Source organism: Leptonychotes weddellii, chromosome 15, assembly GCF_054177405.1.
Source record: "Leptonychotes weddellii isolate Sample4059 chromosome 15, ASM5417740v2, whole genome shotgun sequence".
NCBI lineage: Eukaryota > Metazoa > Chordata > Mammalia > Carnivora > Phocidae > Leptonychotes > Leptonychotes weddellii.
Genome location: NC_138383.1, coordinates 20,555,495 through 20,578,533, shown reverse-complemented (window position 1 = coordinate 20,578,533; position 23,039 = coordinate 20,555,495). Strand labels below are relative to the sequence as shown.

General features: G+C 55.7%; 1 protein-coding gene across 2 annotated transcripts; it reads right to left on the bottom strand.

Annotated features, from left to right (window-relative positions):
* Positions 1-1,063: 1,063 nt before the first annotated feature.
* On the bottom strand, positions 1,064-18,900 carry GPR179 (G protein-coupled receptor 179). Of its 2 annotated transcripts, none has more exons than XM_006744896.3 (11): positions 17,838-18,900; positions 16,435-16,543; positions 14,011-14,098; positions 13,363-13,598; positions 12,506-12,574; positions 12,034-12,143; positions 11,466-11,701; positions 11,122-11,260; positions 10,346-10,451; positions 9,636-9,782; positions 1,064-8,254 (listed from the first exon to the last, which is right to left on the bottom strand). In XM_006744896.3, exons 1-11 carry the CDS (start codon positions 18,629-18,631, stop codon positions 3,104-3,106), a joined length of 7,185 nt encoding a protein of 2,394 aa, XP_006744959.2. In that variant the 5' UTR covers positions 18,632-18,900; the 3' UTR covers positions 1,064-3,103. The 2 variants fall into 2 exon arrangements, with proteins under 2 accessions (XP_006744959.2, XP_030896701.1); XM_031040841.2 differs by lacking the exon at positions 17,838-18,900 and adding an exon at positions 16,684-17,113 and having other exon boundaries at positions 1,065-8,254.
* Between the last annotated feature and the right edge of the window lie 4,139 nt (positions 18,901-23,039).

Here is a 23,039-nt window from a genome sequence, read left to right as displayed (position 1 = left end):
GAAACTAGAATCAGGTCAAGAATAACCTAACTCCTTGGGGTGCCTGGGTGGCTCAGTCAGTTGAGCATGCAACTCTAAATTTTGGCTTAGGTCATTATCTCAGGGTCCTGGGATGGAGCCCCGAGTTGGGTTCCGCACTCAATAGGGGAGTCTGCTTGGTATTCTCTCTCTTTCCCTCCCCCTTTGCCCCTCCCCCCAATTATGCTCTCTCACTTTCTCTCTCCCTCAAATAAGTTTATTAAAAAAGAAGAACCTAACTCCTCAGTCTTTCTGAAACCACCCTCTCAGCAAAGCCTCCAACAGACCAGTCCTCACTGGGGAAAACTGATGTTTTTACAACAGCTGCTGAATGCAGACTACGGGAACGAGATGTGTATGCCTAGGGGAGAGGCAGCACTGGTGGGTTAATCCAAAGCAGCCACTCTTAATCATACTACTTAAGTCTCAACCCTTTTGGCTTAAAATGTACATCATTTTTGAGGCATTTCTGCTGAAGTGAGGTTTGGCCACATCCTATTTGCCTGAGCCCTGGATTAAGGCAAAATGAGAAGGCAAGTGCTTTCAGCAGGATCCACAGCTGGGGAGTATGGAGTAAGAGGAAGTAATCCAGGGAGGGTAGGGAAGCAGAGGAATGAAAAGAGCGCACTTACTGGGCACGTGACCAGTTGATTTCTCTGAATATGTAGAAACAGTGCTTCAGATGACTGTTTCCTCCCACTCCCCGAGGTCTGTGTCAGGGGTCTCTAGATAATCCTGAATAGTGGCTAAGCGCTAGCTGCCACCAGGGCACCAGAGGATAAGTGCAATTTCCATTTTCCCTTGGGATCAGATCCAGCGGAGCAGATGGCCCAGATGTAAAGGATTGGCTCGAAGGGCTGGGCAGAGACCGTCTGCAGTGCCAGCCACAGAGCTGGGGACTGGCTGAGAATTAGCCAGACCACCCCGAAGGCCTGAAGGCTGCAGTGTAGTTACCTCGGGCTTATTCTTGTTTCCCCACCTATCTACTGTGCCCGTTTAAGAACATTGGAGAAAGAAAATCACCATAATGAATAAGCTAGAACTAACTCTAGTGGTCAAGAAAAGCATTCTTTATTTTCCCCCCATGGTTTATTTCACAGCAGGGGTTATAGGAACAACTTTTCTGTTCCCAGCTAGACCAGACCCAATGGACTTGTTCTGATGTGCGGTTAGCAAAATTGTCATCGGCTTAGAAGCAGTGAGGTTAACTAGCCAGAGCCCAGAGCAACAGTACACCTTAATTACTGCTCTGAAATCCCAGGGCAAGGGACCAGGTAAGTGGGAGGGGCTAGATATGGGAACAAGGGCATCGAGTCCCTGAAAGACTGGGTTTTTCCATTCCTTGTTTTGGAAATAGAGCATTTTGCTACTTTTTCTGGCAAAGTCCTGAAGCTGCCCAGAGTATTTATATGCAAACTCATTTTTTCCTCCACTGGGTATTTGGTCTCTTGTTTTGTCATTTCCTTCCCTGTGAATGGCATCAGGATCTGCGCAGTTAGAGGGTGGGCTTATTGCCATCTTCAGGGCCCCTGCCAAGCTCTGCCGTGTTTAGTCTGTCTGTTTCCTCACCCCACCTCACCCCTGCCAATGCCGGGACTTTGACCAGTGCTTTTCTCTTTCCTCATTTCCCTCTGATAGTATCCTCTCATTCCAGCACTGTTCTCTAGGACCACTTAAGCAAGGGTAGCCTGAACTGACTTGAGAGGATAGAGCTGAGCTAAGAAAAAGGCTTTATTTTAAACAGTTTTTTTTTTTTTTTTTTAAGATTTTATTTATTTATTTGACAGAGAGAGATAGTGAGAGCAGGAACACAAGCAGGGGGAGTGGGAGAGGGAGAAGCAGGCTTCCCGCTGAGCAGGGAGCCCAGTGCGGACTCCATCCCAGGACCCTGGGATCATGACCTGAGCCGAAGGCAGACGCTTAACGACCAAGCCACCCAGGCACCCCAAGAAGAAGGCTTTGTGTTTCCATGATGCACTTTCCCTTGCCCTCAGGCCTCGAACCTGCCTGGTAGCATTACTCTTTCTGAGGGCAGTTCTTGTGCCGGCTGTAAACAGGACCTACTTGCTTTCTTGCTTCTTGGGAAGGCAACTGATGCAGGCCTCTTGTTACTGAGCAAGTCATTTGGAGTTCTCACATCAGAACCAGAAACTCCCCTGGCTCCGATTGCACTGACAACAGAGAGGGGTCCGTTTGATGACAGCCCTGGGAGGCTGGGAGGAGAACAAGCCAGTGAGGTGAACTCGAGATGTAAGAGATGGGGCAGACGTGGGGAGGAACCATCTCAAAAAGCTAGCAAGGGGCACACGCAGACGGAGAGGGGGTCTAGAAGGGAGGGCTCCCCCCGGGCCAGTGTGGAGGACTTAGAGCCACTGCCTTTTCTCCTGTGCTCTCGGTCTCTGGTGTTGCTTTGGATGCCAGATGTTGATAAGGAAGTAGGAGTGCTTGATTGACTGTACGTCAGCAGCCAAACAGGGCAGGCGTGAGGATCAGTATAGCAGGAACTAGAGATCCAAAGTCAAGATGGCAAGGTCGTTAAGGCATTTCGGGCTCCTCTTCTGAGCCATTTGAGTTTTTCGCCTGATTTATCTTTGAACTTGAATTAAGCGGCTTCACAAGCTGCCTATGGTGACCTTTACAGCCTTTCTCAATCCCTAATGTTGCCAGTGCCTTGCATGGTTTCATTTCTTCTCAAAAAAGGGTCGTCTCCTTACGAGAACATGTGGGCTGGGCCTGCTGACTTCCTTTCATCCCTAACATGGGCTGCACCAGCGGGTGTCCAGACACAGCTTGTGTCCAGTCCTCTAGCTGGATGGGAGGATTCCTTAGAAGCAGAGGGTCTGGCCTTTGTTCTCTGGAGCAGGAACAAAAGTGGGAAGTAAAGAGAGGGTGAGACTCTGTTGGGGTCTGAGCCACACCTGTCTTGTACAGTTTGTCTTCGGAATGAGTTCACTTCTGGCCTTGTTGGAGAGGGGAGGTGGCCCAGTGTCTCTGACTCAGCTCTTGTAGGAACATGTAGGACTTGGAAAGGACCTTGGCTCCTGAAAACCAGCCACCTGACGTTTCACCTCACATGATGGAGTTGTTACTCGCAGTCCCAAGGATACACATTTGGAGGGGAGAGTTCCTCATGTGGAGCTGTAGAATCGCCTTCTCCTTGGTCTTCAGTTAAGGAGGAGGACTCCTGAGCCTCAGCTTCTTGGAGACTCGGCTCTGGGGCTGAGCTGGTCCTCGGCGCATGTCCTGAGGCTTCTTGGAGCTCCCTGACACCTTCCGGGGTAAAAGTACTGGCTGCCTTGCTCACCTCAGGGCGGGAGCTTTTGCTTTCTGGAAGGAAGCTACCTGGAGGTCTGTGGACTAAAAGCCATGGTGGGTTCTCAGGGACTGTGGGGAGAAATATTTCTGTCTGAGTTGCTGTTAAAGCCAGAAGGCCGGATTCCTCAGATGGGGCTCCAGTTCCCTCCCAATCACAGATGTCTGCCATGATGCCCTTTATCTTATTCCCTTCTGGATCTGTGACTTCCCATTGACACAGCTCTGCCATCCTGCTGCCCACACCGCTTGCTCCCTGGGGACTGCCTATGGGTTGGCCAGTGTTGGAAGCGTCTGGCTGGGGCCAGGGCGCCCCCGAATCTGTGCCTTCCCGGGGGCAGACTGTCTCCTGCTCTCCGCTGACTTCAGCTGTTTCTTTGGAAAAGTGTTCTTCATTCCCTCCAGATGCTGCCTTTTGAAGGATCATCTCTCCCTGCCCTTGGGACTTTCTGTCCGCCTCTTGTTCCGGTCGCCCTTTCTCTACGGCTTCTTTATTCACTTCCCAAGGGCAGATTTCCAGATGGAAATCTTTGGCAGATGGAGCCTCTTCTGCTTCCCACGGACACACTTCTGCCACCTTGGCCCCCACACTGCCTGCTTCCTCAGAACTGCCTTTGCCCCTGTCAGAAGCTCGCAGGGCTGGTTGTGGAGGCAGCCCCCCAGAGTCTTCACTCTCCCAGGGACACACCGCCTCCTGTTTCCCATCTGCCCTCTCTGGCTTCTGAACCGCCACAGCTTTGGGCTCTGGTCTTCCTGGGGCTCTCCCCTTCTCCTCTTGAGGTTGCCCTTTTCCATCTTGGCTTGCTGTCCCTTCATCAGGGACACTTTCAGTCGCCTCCCAGGGGCAGATCTCAGCTTTGGCGCTGCTGTCAGGTTTAGGAGCATCCAAGGCGGGAGCATCCCATGGGCACACCTCAGCGAGCCTGCCCCCAACGCAGACCAGTGCCTGAGAGCCAGCTTTAGGTTGGTCACAGCCCTGACTGTCCGGGTGAGAGAGAGCGTCTGCCGGCGCCATGCTTTCCCATGGACAGATAGATTGCAGCTCGTTGCTTGCTTTCCCCCCATCTTCAGTAGTGAATTCTCCTGCTTTTGAAGATGGGGCTTTTTCTGGGGTTTTGTGTTCTGGGAGGGAGCCCGTCTTTGGGTCTTGTGTCAGGCGTCCTTTCTCTGCTGCCTCATCCCTCACTTCCAAGGAGTGTCCCTCTGCCGCTTTGCAACTCGTGCTGAGGGGCGAGTCTGAGGCCTCAGGGCTCTGCGCAGAGGGTTCCCTCAAGGCCTTCTCCCAAGGACAAACAGCTTCCTGCTCTTGATTCCATTTTGTCTCCCATTTTGATATGTCTTCTCCCAGGGAGATGAGTCTCTCTTTTTCTAGAGTTTTCTCCCCCTGCTCTGCTGAGTCACTCCTCTCTTGTTCCGATCCCGGCCCAGTAGCTCCTTCATTCAGCTCCCAGGGATGGATCTTGGCTTTCTCACTGGTAGGCGCTTTGTCCACTTCCCAGGGACACACCTCAGCTGCCCTGCAGCCCATGCGGTCCAGTTCCTGGAATCCAGCTTTTGGTCTCTCTGTGCCCAGAGTGTCTGAATGCCAAGAGGAGCTGCCTGGATCCAAGCTTTCCCAGGGACAGGCCACCTCCCGCTCCCAGGCCGGCCTCTCTGGCTTCTCTGGAGCAGTAACAGCTGTCTTGCTGGGGCCAGGACGTGCAGAAGCCTTTCCTGTGTCGTTTGGAAATTTCCTAATGGCCTCAACTCCCAAAGCCCCTTCCTGCCCTGCTCCAGCACCCACCTCCCACGGACAGACCTCAGCCTTCTCAGCAGGCACGGTGTCATCCGTGTCCCATGGACAGATCTCAGCAGTTTGGCTTCCCACACTGCCCGACACGTGGCGACTGGCTCTGGGTCCGTCTGTGTCTTGAGGACCTGGTTGTGGGGAGAAGCTGCCAGGGTCCCTGTTCTCCCAAGGACAGACTGCTTCTTGCTTTTGGATTTGTCCTGCGGGCTTTTCCCCAGCTGTGCCATCTTTGATCCCTGACATTCCAGGCGCTTTCTCCTTGTCCTTTTGAGATTCTCCTGCTTTTGCTGTCTGGCCCGATGTCCAGTCCTCCCTTATTCTTTCATTTACCTCCCAAGGACAGAGTTCTGCCCTGGCGGGTATTACTTGCTTCAGCTCTGGCCTGGGATCTTCCTGGGGACCTACCTGCGTTTCTCTGCTTTCTCCATTGCTAAGGAGTTGGCCACCAGCTTTGGCTGAGGAATTATCTAGACATGGGCTGGAGGGCCCAGGGGCTGAGCTCTCCTGGGGACACACTGACTCCTGCTGTTGACCCCTTTTCTGCACCACCTTCCCAGCTCGTTCTCCCATCTCTGCAAAGAGCCCTTGTCTGGAGGGTTTCCCCTTTTCCTGGAGAAATTCTCCCTCTGTCCCCTGACTCAGCATTTCCTTCCCAACTACCTCATCACCCAGCTCCCAGGGACAGATCTCTGCTTTCCTGATAGGAGCATCTCTTGCCTCCCACGGACCCACCTCCGAGATGCTGCTGCCCAAACTCCCGGAGCAGCCAGGGGTTCCTGGGGCCGGGGTGGGGACTGCCGAGGGGCCCCGGAAATCTGTCCTCTCCCATGGACAAAAAGACTCCAAGTTTCCGCTCAGTTTCTGTTCTTTCCAGAAGGTTGCTTTCTTGGAGGTTTCCTGCTTTTCCTGGGGAAGCTTCTTCACTCCCTCCTGGAATGGTTTCCCATTCTCTCCCTCGAATGCCTCCCAGGGACAGAGCTCTGCCTTGGCAGTGTCAGGTGTACAAACTTCTGGGCCTGTGGCTTCCCGCTGATGCTTCTCCACCTCTCCAGCTTCTCTGCTGCCCACTGCCTCAGACCTGCCCTTGGTTCTGTCAGAGTCCTGAGAGACTGACCGAGGGGACTGACTCCCGGGATCGGCACCCTCCCAGGGACACACGGCCTCCTGCCCCCTGACCAGCCTCTCTGGCTTTTTCCGGGCAACAGCCGCCACACTTTGGGTCTCTGACTTCTCCGAGGCTTTCCCTCTCTCTTGGGAATCATCTAGGGCTTGTCGTAACGCTCCCTTCTCAGGGGCCCCTTCGCTTGCCTCCCAGGGGCAGATCTGGGCCTTGTAGCCATGGTCAGGCTGACTTGCTTCTGACTGGGTGACTTCCCTGGGACACATCTCTGCCATCCTGCGGTCAGCACCGCCCAGGGGCTGGAGGCCAGCTTTGGGCAGTTCCCGCCATGCACCAGGGGCTTCTTTAGCTCGCTCAGCACTTTTGTCCCCAACTGTGCCTTGCCTGGCTTGCCTCAGTGTAGCAGACCCTGCTTTACTTGCTCTCTCTACTTTCCCCTCCCCTAGACTGTGGGATGTCCTCCTGCCTCTGTCTTCTTGTTCCCTGCTGCCCTCCCGGTGACAGACTTGAAGCATTCTGCTGGTGTGAGCATTCTGTTGGTTCTGGAGGGACTCCTCATCGTCACAGGGTGCAAGGGTGGCCTGCTTACTCACCACCGCCTTGGGCCAGCCTAGCCTGGGGGATCTGGGGCATGCCCCCACACCTTGTCCTGCAGCTCTGCCCTTCTCCTCTGTCTCAGGACTCCCTCCCTCGCTCTCCTTCTCTTTGTGAGTGCTCCGAGAACGGGTCAGAGCTTTGATAGCCAGGCCTAGACTGTGCATGGAACCCTGCTGCATGGGGGTCTTGAGGCTATGGGATTTAGAGAAGACCTTAGGCTTGTCCTTGTCCCCCTCATCAGCTCCCCCTTGGAGACGTCTGTCCTCTGTGTCTGCCGCACTCTCCCCAGTGCCCCCTTTCTCGACTGCAACAGAGAGGGCTCTCCAGAGCTTGGCCCGAGCTGGGGCAGGGGAGAGGCTGCTGCGCTCTGGCCCTGAGGGGCCTTCTTGAGCCGCATTTCCTTTCTTGACTGGCAGTTCTGCATTCTCCCAGGGGCAGACGAAAGCGAGTAAGCTGGGGCTTTGGAGGGGTACAGGAACTGGTGCCAGGGCAGGGACCGGGGTCGGGGCTGGGGCTGGAGCTGGCATCAGGGCTGGAGCCAAGGTGGAGGTGGGAGACAGCCTGCTCGGCTCTCCCGGGCATTCTCCTGACAGGGCCATGATGGGCGTGGAGACCTGGTGCCGGACCGGCGGGTGAGGCAGCCTTCTCGCAGCCGCCTCCTGAAGCCTCCCGGCGGCAGCCATGTGGGAGCCGTCCACACCGCAGCTCCTGGCCGGGGAGGGTGGGGCTGACCGGGGGGCCCCTTGAGCTCCATCCAGCCTCCTGACCGACGACAGCCTCCTCCCCGGGCTCGCCAGGGCTGCCTCGGCCTTCTTTCTCTCCTCTCGCTCCTTGGCCTGCCGATAGGTCTCCTCCAGGTAGGCCTGGCTGGCCATGAGCAGGGCCTTTTCCCCGGAGCCCGCCACCACGCTGAGCGACTTCTGCAGGGACGCGGGCCGGGCCCGGGGGAGCCTCTCGCACACTGTCAGGTTGTGGGCGCTGGCCGACCGGAAGCCCAGGGCAGGGGGCCCGTTCACCGACTCCAGGCTCTCCCTGCTTTCCCTTGAGGCCTTCTTGGCCAGCTTCCTGCGCAGCAGCGAGTCGAGGAGCGGGGGGTCCTGCTCCCGGCGGTGGCCCTGGCGCTCGTGGTCGTAGGCGCTGCGGGACTTGCGCAGGGCCGGGGGCCCCTCGGAGTCCCGGAGGCTGGAGCTGAGGAGCCGGCGGCGCGAGGAGCCGGGCAGGCTGCCGCGGCTGGGGGAGCCCAAGTCCCGGGAGTGCTGCCGGGCCAGGGCCTCTGGGAACTCGGCCAGGTACCTCATGAAGGAGCGGCCCAGGCCCCGGCGCCAGCTGCCCCGCTTCTTAGGCAGGTGCGGGTTGTTCGCAGCCATTTCCTTGGTCTTGTGGACCTCTAGCTGGGCGTAGAGCTTCTTCAGCTCGTCCTGGGGGGAGGGGGGCGTGAGGAGAGCAGAGCCCACTGTCAGAGGGCAAAGCTCTTTCCAGCCCCTGGCTGCCCTGCCTCCCCTTCTCCCGGCCATTATTTGGACCATTTTCTCTGGAGCATCTCTTTCCCACCAAGTTATGTCCCTTCCCTGCTTGGAGAACTCTCAGAATCCACCCGTCCGCTCTGAGCCACATCCGCTTGGCTCTGAGGGTGCAGGGTGCACTCCTTTCTCTGTGATCTGTTGGGAGGCCACCCGCTGGGGGACGGGAAGCCTGGGTTCGAAGCTGCTGACCCAGCCTGTGCCTGAAGGCTATTGAGCTCTCAGAGCCTCTGCTTCTATGAAGTAACAAGAGCTGGCTGCCTACTGTTAGCTTCTTTAGGAGGATCACATGAGACTGATGGTGTGAAAAGTGCCCTCTTCGGGTGCAAGTAAGGGAATGGAACTTTGAGAGTCTTCTACTTTGGATTTCTCCCCAAAGCCAGCATCAGCATCGGGAGAGAGACTGGGTGCTGCTCCACAAAGTAGGGGGTGCAGGGTGGCATTGCTGTGGCCGGCGCCTCCACACTCTCCGGCCTCCCTGCTCGACTGGGGCCTTGGTTGAGCCTCTTCCCAGGGGGGCAGACCCCAGAGGGAGAGGAGGACACGGGGGAAAGACAGACAGGCAGAGGCAGTTGGGACAAGGAGGGAGTTGGGAGATGTAAACAAGTCAGGTGGACAGGGAGTCCCCAGTGGAGATGGAGGGAATGGACAAAATGGCTTCCTGAGGTTGTTCCCACACCGTAGGTTTTATCAAACAACAGGCTGAGACCGCCAGCTTTCCTTATTTCCTACCCACTGAGCTTCTGATCTGGGTTCCATGACTATGCCACCCTTAAGCAGAAAAAGAAGGGTAAAGATACTCTCCTGATGTAAGACTCAGGAGAAACTTCCTTTCTCTAAGACTGCCGGGTCCAGGGAATGGATATCCGGCTGTAGAACTCTCTGGTAGGCACTAACCACCTGAACTACGAAGCCCCGTTGCTGGCCCTCGGGTCACCAACTGCCTAAGTGTGCTGCCCCTCATGATGCCCCTGCTGGTGGGAGTAGAGCTCCACCCACGGCTCTGACTCTCGCCAAGTGGCCTGGGCCTCAGGGATCTGGGTTCTGGGCCTCTGGGGGTCTTTCCACTTAGGCGGTGTGTGACCTCATTTGAACTGACTCAGCGGAGGTGGCTGAGGGCAATGGTGGAGAAGGGAGGGGGGCACGTCTTCGAGAGAGGGAAAGCGAGGGGCAGGGGAGGGGCCCTGCAGGGTACACAGCCCAGACGGCAGGGCAGCAGTGATCCTGGCCCAGTCCCTAAAAGCAAGCATCCAAAGCAGGCGAGGAGGGCGGCACATACCCGAATGTCTCCGGGGTCCAGGCTGCGCTCACTCCAGGCTGAGGCGATGCTGCTGTCCAGGTAGGAGCCTGAGCGCTGCAGGTCCAGCTCGTCCTCGTACACCTCATCCACCATCTCCTCTCGGGGAGGAGCCCCCGGCTTCTGGAACTGATCGGGGGGCGGGATATGATGGGGAGGGGAGTCAGCTTGGCTCCCTGTTTACTCCTATTGCCATCTGCCCCATGGAATCCATCTTTACTTTGGGAATCTTCAGCCCCTCTCTAATTTGCAATTCCAAGGGCACGAAGAATTTTGCTCCCCCTCATCCTCCCTGATTTTCTTTATCTCAGAGACCGGGGAGAGAGGTGTCCTACACAGCCGCCCCCACAATTCCTAGCATGTTCTTCAGCTCCCTGACCTATCTCTCTGTAACTGCGTCCAAGTTGATTTTTCGGAGCCCACCAAACTAAACTGCCAGGTGTTATAAGGACCCCTCCAGCCCTAGCTCGGATTTCCTTTTCCCTGAGATGGGAGGCAGAGAGATACAGTAGCTTCCTCCCCACCCCCACCCCAAGTGGGCTCCTCACTCAGGCCCCTGTGGCTCAGCCCACTCACGCCAGGGTGTCATCCTCACTCTGACCTGGAGAGGGCGCTGTGGCGGCAGCAGATCCACGGTGCCCCTTATAAAGGGGCTGGGGTCTGGCTCACAACCAGGAGGGGGAAGACCTCACCTTAGGAATGAAGATCAGAGCTAGTGTGGTGGTGACGGTGCTGTGGGTGTGGAGGAAGAAGAGGAGCAGGGTCCAGTCTGGGTGCAGGGAGGGAACCAGCACAAACCTGAGGGTGGGAGGGAGGGGTCCGTTAGCTGTGGGTGGGAGTGGCCTCTTCCCCCTCACCTGTCCCACTGGCTCACCTCCCAGCCCCAGCCCTGATCTCTGTGGAGGTTCTGGGTGGGTTGAAAAGGGCCCTTTTCCTTCTTCCTGCCCTCTCTAGGACGTAGGTCCTACCTCAAGGCTCACATTAACCCCCACCTCCGAGAAGCCCTCCAAGACTACTCTTCTCTTCTCTGGTTGCCTAGAGCACAGACCTGTGCTCCCCAACTCTGTTATGGACCACCCTGTGGGGTGATTTTGCCCCTACCACAGGGCCAAGTCCTTGTGAACACTCATAGCAGGCCTGCTGCTGGATGGGCCGAGGTGTGAGGTGGGGGAAAGGCAGGGAGAATTGAGCATGTGTGGGAAGGATCATGGTGGAGGTGCTGGAGATGTGGCTTAGGAATAGGAGAAGAATTAGGCGTGGGCATGCTTCCTCTTTTGGCGTGCTGGGTGAGACATGGGGTGCAGGGAGGGCATCTGTGGGGAAGGGAGAGAGCTACAGATGGGGCCTTCCTCGCCTTGCCGAGGCCTAGCCGTGTGTCGGGGATGGCTGTGGGATGGGGTTCCCTGGCCTGGGAGAGGCGAGTGGTGTGAGGTGGGGAGGAGTCGTGGATCGGACGGCCTGCCCTCACCTGGCTGTGTGGAAGGCAGCCGAGAGTGGCAGCTCATTGTGCAGGGCGATGCCCATGTAGCGCGGCTCGCGGAGGGCCGAGGGTACGGCTCGGGTGGCGTAGCAGAGGAAGCTGCCCCAGCCCAGGAGCAGCATCTCGGCTGTGGGAGAGCAGGGGGCAGAGAGCCAGGTGCCAGCTCAGCAGCCACGCGGCCCCTTTCTCTGTCTGGTGTGCTGGGGGGTGGGGGTGGGGGGCCTGGGCCAGGGGCACTGGGGACGAGGCAGGAGGGCCAGGTAGGTCAGAAGGACCCCTGGAGGTGCAGCGTGGAGGGCCAGAGTGAGGCGGGCTCAGCAGAAGCAGCTCACCCACAACCATGATGTAGTCCCAGCGGTCGTGATGGCAGAGGTAGAAGTGGCGGCCCGTGGGAGTGTGGCCTCGGGTCACCAGGGGCGTGTGGCTGCCTCGTTCCAGGGCCCCCACGGTCCACACCACCAGGAAGCCCAGCACGAGCAGCAGGAGCAGCCCCAGCCGCTGCAGCAGCCGCCCAGTACTCAGGTGGGGGCCCCGCTGGGCCGAGCGAGACAGAAACACCTGGAGCACCCTACAAGGGTGTGGATGGCGGATGGATAGGGGCATGGGGGGAGGCCCAAGGAGAGGGGGCCAGGTCTCTGGCCTCTGTCCATGGCTTCCTTCCCCTCCACGCCTGCCTGTCCTCCTGTCCTTTCCATGTTTTGCTGCCCCCCAAAATGTTACATGCTGGGGAGGGCTATGGTGATAAGGGCAGGCCTGGGGCGGGGGGTGGGGGGGGAGAGGGTGGTACACCGGGGAGTAGAACAGGTAAGGGTCTGGCTGGGAAGAACTCCACTCCATTCCAAACGCGCTGGGGCCGCCTGGAGTGAGCAGCACGAGAGCACGGTCTGCCCCCGACCCTACCTATAAAGCTTGAGTATAATGGTGCCGTAGACAGTGGCAAAACCCAGCAACCGGACCCAGCGGAGAGCGATGCAGCGGAATACGCTGGGCTTGAAGTACAGGATGAAGACCTGGGGTGGGGGGGGCGGTGAACAAAAGTCACTGTTCTCCGATACACTTCCTCTCTCTGATCTGCTGATCTTCCTAACAGCCTTGCCATAGAGGCGTTGTCACCTCCATTCCTCAGAGAGCAGCTGAAGTATCAGAGAGGTTAGGTCATTTGTCCTAAGTCACACAATAGGCCAGGGAGCTCTTTTTAGCCTAGACTCTTTGGCTCCAGAGCTCACCAGGCCAGCCTGCCATTTGTAGATATGAGTATGGGGATTTTGAGGTCTCCGAATCTCCCTAAGAGGGCAGAAAGGAGGAGGGATTCTGGGGTTTGGAGGGCACCAGCCAGGGATCAGATGGGGCCAGTTTCTGGCCACAAACTCACAGGGAAGTAGAGCAGCAGGGATCCAAAAAGGATGGTTTCCAGCAGGACAACACCAGAGGTTCGGATCCTCTGTGAACCCAGGAAAGAGAGAGGCGGGTGAGCCCGGCAGTGGGAGGGCAGAGCCTGGACGATGGTGGGGGAGAATCTCAGGTCTGTTTTAGAGGTCACTTGGTGGCCCTGGGCTAAGGCCTCACCCTGTAACATCAGCTCCGCCCTCTCCGTCCACAGCCACGGCCCCCACCCCCACCACAGGCTAAGACCAAGGTTGCACTTAGCTCCTGTCCCCCAGTCCCAGCCAGGGCCTGGCTGCAGACCTGGGCTCCAGTCACAAGTTGCTGGAGCTAGAAGGATCTCACACATTCCCCCAAACTTTGGGTCAGACTGCTAACCCCTTCTCTGCCTGACAACCATTCAGTTGACCTTCAAGCCTGGCTCAAATGTTACGTTCTCCAGACAGGCTTTCCCAGACCATCTCAGGCAGGACAACTGGGTCCTTTCTCGGGGCTCCCATGGCAACCAACACACTCTTCCATCCTCGCCTCTGTTTTGCTGTGCTGTCATTTTCTTTATATGCCTGCTTCCTCTGTTCAACTGGGAGCTCCAGGAGGGTCTAGATCACTTCTCCCCAGCGCCTACACAGTGTTTTGAATCAAGTCCAATGCCTACGCTTTACAGGTGAGGAAACAAATCTAAGGCAGTGGGGTCACTTGCCCAATGTCACCTAGTGGGTTAGATTAAGAATTAAGACCAGAGCCCATTTCTTCTGAGTTCTAGTCTTAGGGAGTCTCGGGCCCCTACTTGATGCTAGGGACCCCGTATAGGTAGGGCGTGCGCGGGAGCTGTGGGGCCTTCCTTGCCTTGCTCCGGCGGTGCCGGTAGGCGAGCAGCATGCTCAGGAAGACGGCCAGCATGCAGCAGGTCTGAGAGGCCAGCACCGCCACCCGAAGCGCCGAGGCTTCCTCCACCAGGCACGGCCTGGCATCCGCGCAGCTGGTGCAGCCCTCAGCACATGGCTGGCACCGCAGCAGCCTCCCAGAGCTGCCGTGAGGGGAGCCGGACGGCCCAGTGGGCTGGGCGGCACTCTCTTCCAACCCTATAAAGAACAAGATGGGTGCAAGGAGAGGGGCTCGGCCGGGGCATACCAGCATTTTCTCCCACTGGTCACCGTAGCCCTCTCCCTGCCCTCCGACGGTCTGTCACCACCGGGGTTGGGCTGGGAAGGGGGGAGAGTGAGGAAGTGGATACTCCCAGGGGAGGACCGGGTAACAGGAAGAGGTGATGCCAGGCTAGGGCTCACTGCAGGCTCAACTTGGGTCAGACTGGCGTGTTAGGGGCTCATTTTCAGAAGGCACAGACACCCCACATTGGACCCTGCCTGCCTCGCTTGCTTCTCTCGACCTTCTGCCCTCGCCCCGCAAGACCCTTCCCGGTGTCTCACCCCAGCCTTTTCTCCCCAGATGCCCCCTCCACCCAGCCCAGCCTGGCCCTCACCACAGTTAACATACCCCCGGAGCGGCTTGCCCCGTAGAAGCCAGGTCGGCAGCGGCAGAGGTAGTGGCCAAGGACAAAGCCCCGACTCTCCAGGGGGACACACTGCAGGGATGACAAACACGATAGGTATTTATATGGGGCTTTCCCTCCTGGGAAGAGATGGAGGGTCCACGTACCTTCCTATCCACAGCACCTCCTCCATATGAGGGACCCCCCCCCCAGAAGTCCTCCCTAGTCCTTAGGAAGCCTTTCCTCTCTGGAAACCCTACTTTATCCCCACCATGGCCTCTTTTCAACAAAGAGTATGGGAAGAGATCACCCTTTTATTCTGAGTGGCAATGACAGGAGCCTCACAGGACCCATTTCCCAGTGCCCAGCTGTTGGTACAGCGAAGTGCTGGGGGAGGTGGAAGTGGGGAGAACTTGGAGTCCAATCACACCTGTGTGCCTACATCCTGCTTCAAGGGGTCCCCGTCAGCCTCCCTCTTTGGCTCGCAGGTGGGTTGAAAAGGCCCCCACAGAGGAGCAGCTTCCCCTACCAGGAGCCATCTGGCTTTGGCACAGGACTGCTTTCCCCGGCCCTAATGCCAGGCTAATGCCAGGCTGGTGGGATGCCAAGGCCGGCTCTTTTTTCCAGCTCCGTCCATTGATGTTTGCCCAGCAGGGGATGGAGCAGACCTCAGAGCCAGGCAGGGGAGATGAGCACATGGATGAGGTCAGATCTGCTGTGGGCAGTGGTTAGGGACAGACCTAACAGTGGGACAAAGGAAGGGGTTCGCCCTGGGGGGTTCTACATCGAGCGCCTGACTTCACCTAGAAAAGTTGCAGGGTGGTGCTTCTGAAATTGTGGCTCAGCTTCCCTTCTTGCCGGGAGCACTAGAACACTGTTCCTGCCACCGTCTGCTCAATCAGGCCAATGTGCACTGAGAGGTGATGTGGCTGGGTTTAATAATGCACTGAATAATGGGAGCCCTTCTCCCTGGACTTAGTGTTCCAAAAACATGTGCCCCAAAACATGTGCCCCGAAGAGCCACAGATGCCCAAACCCGCCCCACCTCCCAGCAGGCTGCAGGGCTCGCCTTGGCTTCGGTTCAGCTCAGGCACGACACGCGGTCAAGTGCAGCTGTGGAGCAGATTAGTTCACTGGCCTCCCAGTTTCTCAGTCCTGGGCTTGCAGGATTACCAGCCATTGCTTTCCATTATCCAGATTCTCCTGCATCCATGCCTTTGAGTCTGCTGGCATCTGGCTTGGGTTCCATCACCTTTACCAATCCCAGAGCTCTTCAAGCTCCTTCTTGAAGATTCCTCCCACACCCCAACCAACAATTACACTTAGAAACTGAGAGCTCTGTGGACATGGAGAATGTGGTCCAGGAGAAGGAAAGGGGATGATTAACAGGGGCTCAGGAAGTGGTCCTGGGGATGGATCCTAGAGCACCCGGTACCAGAAGGGAGAGAAGGCAGGGAGGCATACTGAGATTTCAAAGGAATGAGGGTGGCTATCTCCAGTGGGGGATGGGGAATAGGCTGTAAGTGTCCTCACTTTTTTTTTTTTTTTTTAACGTAGGCTCTACGTCCAATGTGGGGCTTGAACTCAAGGCCCCCAGAGATCAAGAGTCACATGCTGTATGGACTGAGCCAGCTAGTCCCCCCTCACTTTTTTCCCCCAAGGTTCATATTTTTTATTAGTCATTCAACTTTTTTCTTTTTTAAGATTTTATTTATTTATTTGACAGAGAGAGAGAGCGAGAGCAGGAACACAAGCAGGGGGAGTGGGAGAGGGAGAAGCAGGCTTCCCGTTGAGCAAGGAGCCCGATGCGGGGCTCGATCGCAGGACCCTGGGATCATGACCTGAGCCGAAGGCAGACGCTTAACGACTGAGCCACCCAGGCGCCTGTAGTCATTCAACTTTAAGTGCCTATTATGTATCAAGCAGGAGGAGTTGGGAATTTCTCAGAAATGACCATCAACATATCATTTCTGAATTTTCTTTTCTTTTAGTTTTTATTTTTTATTGAAGTATTTTTTTGACAGTTTAAGTGTCCTCACTTTTAAATAGCCTGGTATCTTGGGGCGCCTGGGTAGCTCAGTTGGTTAAGGGTCTGACTTCAGCTCAGGTTATGATCTCTGGGTTGTGGGATGGGCTCCTTGCTCAGTGGGGAGTCTGCTTGTCCCTCTGCCCGCGCACGTGCACACACACACACACACTCTCTCTCTCTCAATCTCAAATAAATAAATAAAATCTTTAAAAAATAAAAATTAAAAAATTAAAAGCCTGGTATCTCATTTCTGTCTCTCTCATTGCTAGGGATTCCCCTGAAGCCCGGAGGTTGGTATGCTTTGGTCAGCTGCTCCTGGGAGCTGGGTGGGGGCAGGGATGGGAAAGGGGAAGGGAGGCAGGACCCAAGTGCCCCACCCCACCGTCCTCCTTATCCTTACCTGGGTGCTGTTGAGATCACACAGGTGTGTGTTAGAGTACCAGCCTGGCCCACTGGCACACTGATTGATGTCCACGCTCTGAAGATCTACGTCCATCTGCACCTGCCCCCTAGGGCAGTGAATTGGCAGTTAGGGGTGCAGTGAAGGATGCCAAGGTAGATATGTGCCCTCAGGCCCCAGACCAGGGAACAATGCAAGCTTTGTAAGCTTTAGCAAAGTGGTTACAGTGCGTCAGGAGAGAGGGCACACCTGCATTCCATTTCTCCAGTGCTATTAATCCTCACTGTTTCTGTGGGCAACAATCTTCTTCCCTGTAGGTTGTTCCCTGACATCCCTCAGCTTTTCAACATCCTAGCATTTCCTTTTTCTATCAATGGGTAGAGGGAGGGGGCGTGTCAAGACATGTGGGAGCTGGGGCTCTGATGATCTGTCTGAAGGGGATTATCACACTTCTCCACTGCATGCATACACACACACACACACACACACACACACACGCACGCACGCACAGGCACAGAACTCAGCTATTAACCACCCCCTCACTCTGCCCAAACCAGATCTGAATTGATCACAGCAAAGGAACTATGGAATGGAGCTGCCTGGCCCCAGTGCTCCCAACCCCTGCTCTGGGCTGAGCGGGGAGAGCTGGCTAGGGGCCAGGCTGCTGGCTGGCAGGAGGGAAAGCCTGCTGGGAGCAATGAATAGGGACACATAGCTGGAAAAACAATGTTGATTGTTGAGTGCCTGCAGTTCGGTGCCCATTTGCTGCCTCCTTCCCACCAGGGCTCCCAATCACCTCTTTATTCCGGTTGAAGGAGGAAGTCAGTTATTTGAAGAGTACCAGTCAGGATAGGCAGGACTGGAACCTACTTGATGTAAGAATATAGCCACTGGGAGTGACCCTGGGGACCTGGCCAACTCCTAGACAGAAAGGGCAATGAATGCTTCCAAGCTTCCCCCCAAGAACTTTTCTTCCCTTCGAGAAGCCTCCTTTTATAGTTCTAGATTGCTTGAGAACAGCAGGTTTGACTCCTGGAATGCCCACGAAACGTCTCTTGCATGGCTTGTCACTGTCATCCACACTAAGCGCTCTCCTGCCTTCTCCCCACTACCCAGACCTGGGGGCCAAGACCCATGCCTGGCTGTACACACACGTATGGATATACCTACGTATGAGTGGATTGATTCATCCGCACTATGTACACTCACACCTGTATGTGTTAACAGACAGTTACAGATTCCCAGAGTCAACTGCAAATATACACAGCTGAATGCAAATAGACACATCTGTGCCCCCCAGATACATACGTGTGTGCCAAATGGCCCACGCACAGCTGGCTGGACTAGGGGCCCCCACCCCCGCATACCCACAAGTGCATCAAAGACTGCACAAACCTACTTACCTGACCTCTGGGCTGAGGTCTGGCTTGAGTCCATAGAAGGTGGCAGAAAGTCTGATAAGCCAGCCAGGACGGAGCCGGCCCTCCTGGCATTCCAGGAAGGGAGGAGATAGCTTCACATGCTGCATGTCACCCACGTAGCCATCCCCCTGTGGCCACTTGGGGCTGCCGAGGCTCCCTAGGTCATTGGTCAGCACCCGCTTCTGTAGGGCAGAGGCGTCCGGGGCCCCGGTTGGGCTCTCCTCCTGTACTCTGCTCCCAGCCAAGTCCTGAAGGATGGTCTCCTCCCCCATCCGGGTGGCCTGCAGGGCCAGCGGCAGGTGGCTGGCCCCTGGTGGAGGGTCAAAGGTCAGAAAAGCCCGGTATGCCCTTGGGTCCCCCTCGGCCACGCTGCGGACCAGTGCCTGGTACCACTCCACATCCTCCTCCACACTGGACTCGCGGATGTCATTGGCTTGTAGCAGCATGTTGAGGAAATTAGCGGCCTGGGCAAGGGAGCTCGCTGCCCTCCGCAGGACTGGGGGGAGTCCTGGTCCGGCTCCTGTGCCGTGGGCTTCGTAAGGCTCGCTGCAATTAGCCCCCGACAGCTGTTGGGCATCTCCGGAGTAGAGAAAAGCCAGAGCTGCCTCGACCCCTTCTGGGGGCACCCGCATGGGCACAGACCCCAGTTTGACTTGGGAGGACAGAGGTGGCAGAGAGCGGAGGGGCCGCGGACCCCCCAGAGCCCAGCTGCCGAGGAAACAGCAACCCAGCAGCCCCCACACAGGGTGGGGCACGACCACTGCCCTGGGGCCCATCCTCAGGGCAGCTCTCAGGGACCCAGGGGTCCAGGCTGCCTGGGGGAATCTCGTGGCTCAGGAGAGCCCAGGCAGAGGTTGGCTGGCTCTGCGCCTCCTATCCTCGCTTTCTCTTTCCCTCTCTCCCTCTCTCTCTCTCACACGCTGTGCTGTCTTGCCTGTTTTTCCTTCTCTCTAACGTCATCAGCTGGCTTCTGGATGTAGGCATGAGGGCTCTGCCCCTCCTCTCTCAGTGTGACCCCCCATTGCAAACCCTCTTAATCCTGGCACCACCCCTCTTCCCTCCTCCTCTCATCCAGCATCTAGGCTCCCTTCCCCCACTCCCCACCCCACATCAGCGAGAGAGAGAGAGAGAGAGAGAGAGAGAGAGAGAAAAAGAAACAGGAGGGGAGAGAAAGAGACCAGTCGTTCTCTCCCTCCCTCCCTCTGCCCTTCGCTCCATTAGGAGAGATGTGCAAATCCAGGATGGGGCGTCATAGCAACCGCAGATGAGCTCGTGCCCCTCTCTCCACCCCTCTGCTCCACTCAGCCTCCTGGCAGCAGTTGCGACGGGCATGATAAAGGGCCGAGCTGCAGCTCCTGGCAAGCTGCTCTGGCTGCCTGGACCCCCCGACACAGTGCTGCCGAACTGCAATTTTGAGATTCGGGGTGGCGAGGGTGGGGAAGAGAGCCTAACATAACCACAGCCAGTCTCCATACAAACTGTGGCAGTTTATCAAGTATTTCTCGTGTGCGTTATCTCAATGAATCTTCCCCACAAGCATGTGTGGAAGGTCAATATTCTTATCCCCATTTCACAGATGCAGGCACTGAGGCTCAGAGACGCACCCGAGATCACATAGCTCACTTTAAGTTGAGACTCAAACCCTGTTTGAGCTCTGACTCTCAACACTGGCCCCCATCAAACTCCCATGACCCTGTTATTCAAGCCTCGTTAAGCTTAAGAGCTTAAGAGGCGTGAATCAAGGCCCTGAGAGGTAGAAGGACTCCCCCTAGGATCACACTGTCACTGTCGTTCATGACAGAGTGGGAGCCTCCAACCGGTCTTCACCTCCCCACCCAGGGGAGCCTGTCTGCTCCAGCACCACACAGTTAACAACCACAGCCAGTGGGGGGGTGCGCGTGCGTGTATGCGTGTGTAATGGCGACAGGAAGAAGAGAGTGAACAAAGTTTTGCTTCTGCTTCTTCCACCTTCATTTTGTCATCCTAAATCCTCTCTTCCTTTCTTCACAAAAAGGTGCCTAATCTCTCTTGCTCTTCCTGGTTTTCTTACCCCCACAACTTCCCTTAGCTGGACATGATAACTGGTGGTTGGGGGAATCGAGTTAGCACTTCCTTGGATCCAGAAGGTGTGGGTTCTTTTTTTTTTTTTTTTAAAGATTTTATTTATTTATTTGACAGAGAGAGACACAGCGAGAGAGGGAACACAAGCAGGGGGAGTGGGGGAGGGAGAAGCAGGCTTCCTGCCGAGCAGGGAGCCCGATGCGGGGCTCGATCCCAGGTGGGATCGTGACCTGAGCCGAAGGCAGACGCTTAACGACTGAGCCACCCAGGCGCCCCCCCCTCTTTTTTTTAAAGATTCCTTTATCATTTGGGACAAAGAGAGAGAGAGGTACAAACGGCAGGTCGGGGCAGAGGCAGAGGGAGGAGCAGACTCCCCGCCGAGCAGGGAGCCCGACCCAGGGCTCCATCCCAGGACCCCGGGATCACAACCGGAGGCAAAGGCAGATGCTTAATGGACCAAGCCCCCCAGGTGCCCCAGCAGGGTGTGGATTCTTGCAGGTAGCCATAGAACAACGCTCCTGCCTTCCTCTTCCTGCTGTCTTACATCACTGCTGTGCTCCCCACCCCCCAGAGAGCTGGCCCCACATACACAAGCTGTCTCTTGGCTTCTTCCTCTCTTGCTCTGCCCACTCCCTTAAACCTTTGATGTCCCAGAGCACTGACTGTATGCAGGAAGGGATGGGTGGTGGTTTCTAGAAACTCCCCTTCCTTTACCGGTGGGCTTTGCAAACAATTCTGCGTTGGATCCTAAGTGGGAACGTCAGAGTGGGAGGGAGAGGAGGGGCTTGAGGGCAGCCCCCCAGCAGAACCCCTGTGATGGCAGAACTGGAAGGGCCTCTAGCCCGGGCCTTTCTCCGATAGAAAAGGAAACCAAAACTAAAACTGCAGGCCGGCGCAGCTGACCTTCTCAAAGCCATGAAGCCGGTGAGCGGAGTCAGACCTCTATGACGCATGCATAGCTCTCTCCTCAGCCTCTCTGATTCTGTGTGCTAAGAGAGAGGGATGGAGGGGAAAAGACACCCATTCCAAGCTCTTGGCCTTACTGGTCACTGTTAGTGGAGGGCCATAAACACATTGTATGAAGACACAATAATAATTGTTTTGGTCCCCCAAGAAGCTTTTCATAATAATAACTACTAATGTTTGTGTCATGTTTTAGCATTTCTGTGTAAGTGTTCATTTAACCCCCACAAAAGCCCCTGGGGGGGATTATTACTGAACTATTTTTTGCCAATAAAACACAGGTGCAAAGATACTAGATTATTTGTTCTTGGTCATCCATCCGGGAAATGGTGTGATTAGGACTCAAAGTAGCTGGCGAGCTCCAGAGGGGCAAGGACAGTCCCTATCTCCCTCATCACTGCAGTCCCGAGGCCTAGCCCATTGCTGAATGACTAAGTGACCTCAGGACTGGTTTCAGTTCTCTGGGCTTTTCTTCTCAAACCTTTGAAACTAGGGTCCTACCTCTTCAGGGACCACCTAGATGGGCCTCAGTGAAAGAGATATGCGTAGACACAAGACCTGTTCAACAAATACACACAAATCCCAAGATAACACTTCCTTTGCTTGAAGGTGAATTTTCAGTGCTTTTTCCCAGGACCTGGGCTACAGGCCTGGACATTTAAGGAAATGGAGAAAGGCAGTATTCCTTGCCCTGCCTTTGAAAGAGCTTCTGTGTGTTGTCCTGTGCCTCTGTGTGCTCTGGAGCAGTGGAAAGACCCCAGATGGGGACACGCCAGGTGGGGACATAGCTTCCCTCCCAGGCCAAGAAAGTAGCTGGACAGCAGAGGGCGCTGCAGAGCTACAGACCTTGCATTCATGGGCTAGGGAGGTTTTCCAGAGACAACCAGGCATCTTGGGGGGTCTTCTAAAGCCTCCGCTGTTCTGTGATCCTATAGCAATTTCTCTTCTTTTCTCCAGAAACCTGAATGACACCTGCCAGGGAGCTGAAGGAGAGTGGGTGGTTTTGAATTCCACTGTACCTTTTCGAATTGTGTGACCTTAGGTAAATAACTCTCTGAGCGTCCGTTTCTTCACGGGCAAGGAAAGATGGTGTGCTGTGCAGAACTAGACATGAGTTTGTATCAGGAGCCCCTTGCAAAGCATGAGGTTGAACAACCATGCCACGCTTATATTTCCATGGTTCACTCTGTGCCCTGCAGCGTCTCTGGTATGGGGAAGAGTCCATGATGGGCAAAAAGCCAACCTGGCTCCTGCCCTTGTGGAGTTTACAGCTTAGTAGGGAAGACAGATTTTAATCAAATAACCCCACGGAGAGATGAAAAATCACAGCTGTTTCGTCAGTGTGACAAAAGAGCGGTCTGGGAGCTAGGTGGAGAGAAGTAAGGACCCAGTCAGAGAGATTTCCCTGAGGTAGTGAGGAGTGAGTTCAACTTAAGGATGAGTAGGAGTTTACTAAGCAAAAAGAGAAGGAAAAAGCCTTTCAAGAAAAGGGAATAGCTTATGTAATGGCCATGTGTGTGTGAGCCTCACACAGGGCTAGCGGAACTGCAGGGGCGGGAGAACAAAGTGAAGGTTGGTGGGAGATGAGGCCAGACGGAAGCAGGGGTCAGATCACACAGGACCCCATAGGCCTCCTTAAGGGGTTTTCTCTTCAGCCTAAGAACAATGGGAAACCACGAAGGGTTATAATCATGGGTTATAGACAAATTTCCATGTTATTATTTTTTTATTTTAATTTTTTTAAGATTTTATTTATTCATTTGAGACACAGAGATAGAGAGAGAGAGAGAGAGAGAAAGAGAGAGAGAGAGCATGAGCAGGGGAAGAGGCAGAGGGAGAGGGAGAAGCAGGTGCCCCGCTGAGCCAGGAGCCCAACATGGGGCTCGATCCCGGGACCCTGGGATCACGACCTGAGCCGAAGGCAGACACTTAACATCTGAGCCACACATGTGCCCCAATTTTAATTTTATTTTTAAAGTAATCTCTACACACAACATGGGGCTTGAACTCATGACCCTGAGATAAAGAGTCGCAAGCTCTTCGGACTGAGCCAGCCAGGTGCCCCGACAAATTTTCATTTTAAAAAGCTCTCTCTGGCTCCAGGACTCATACCCTCCTCACTCCAGTGCACCCTCAGGTACAAAGTTGCTAAGTTCTGCT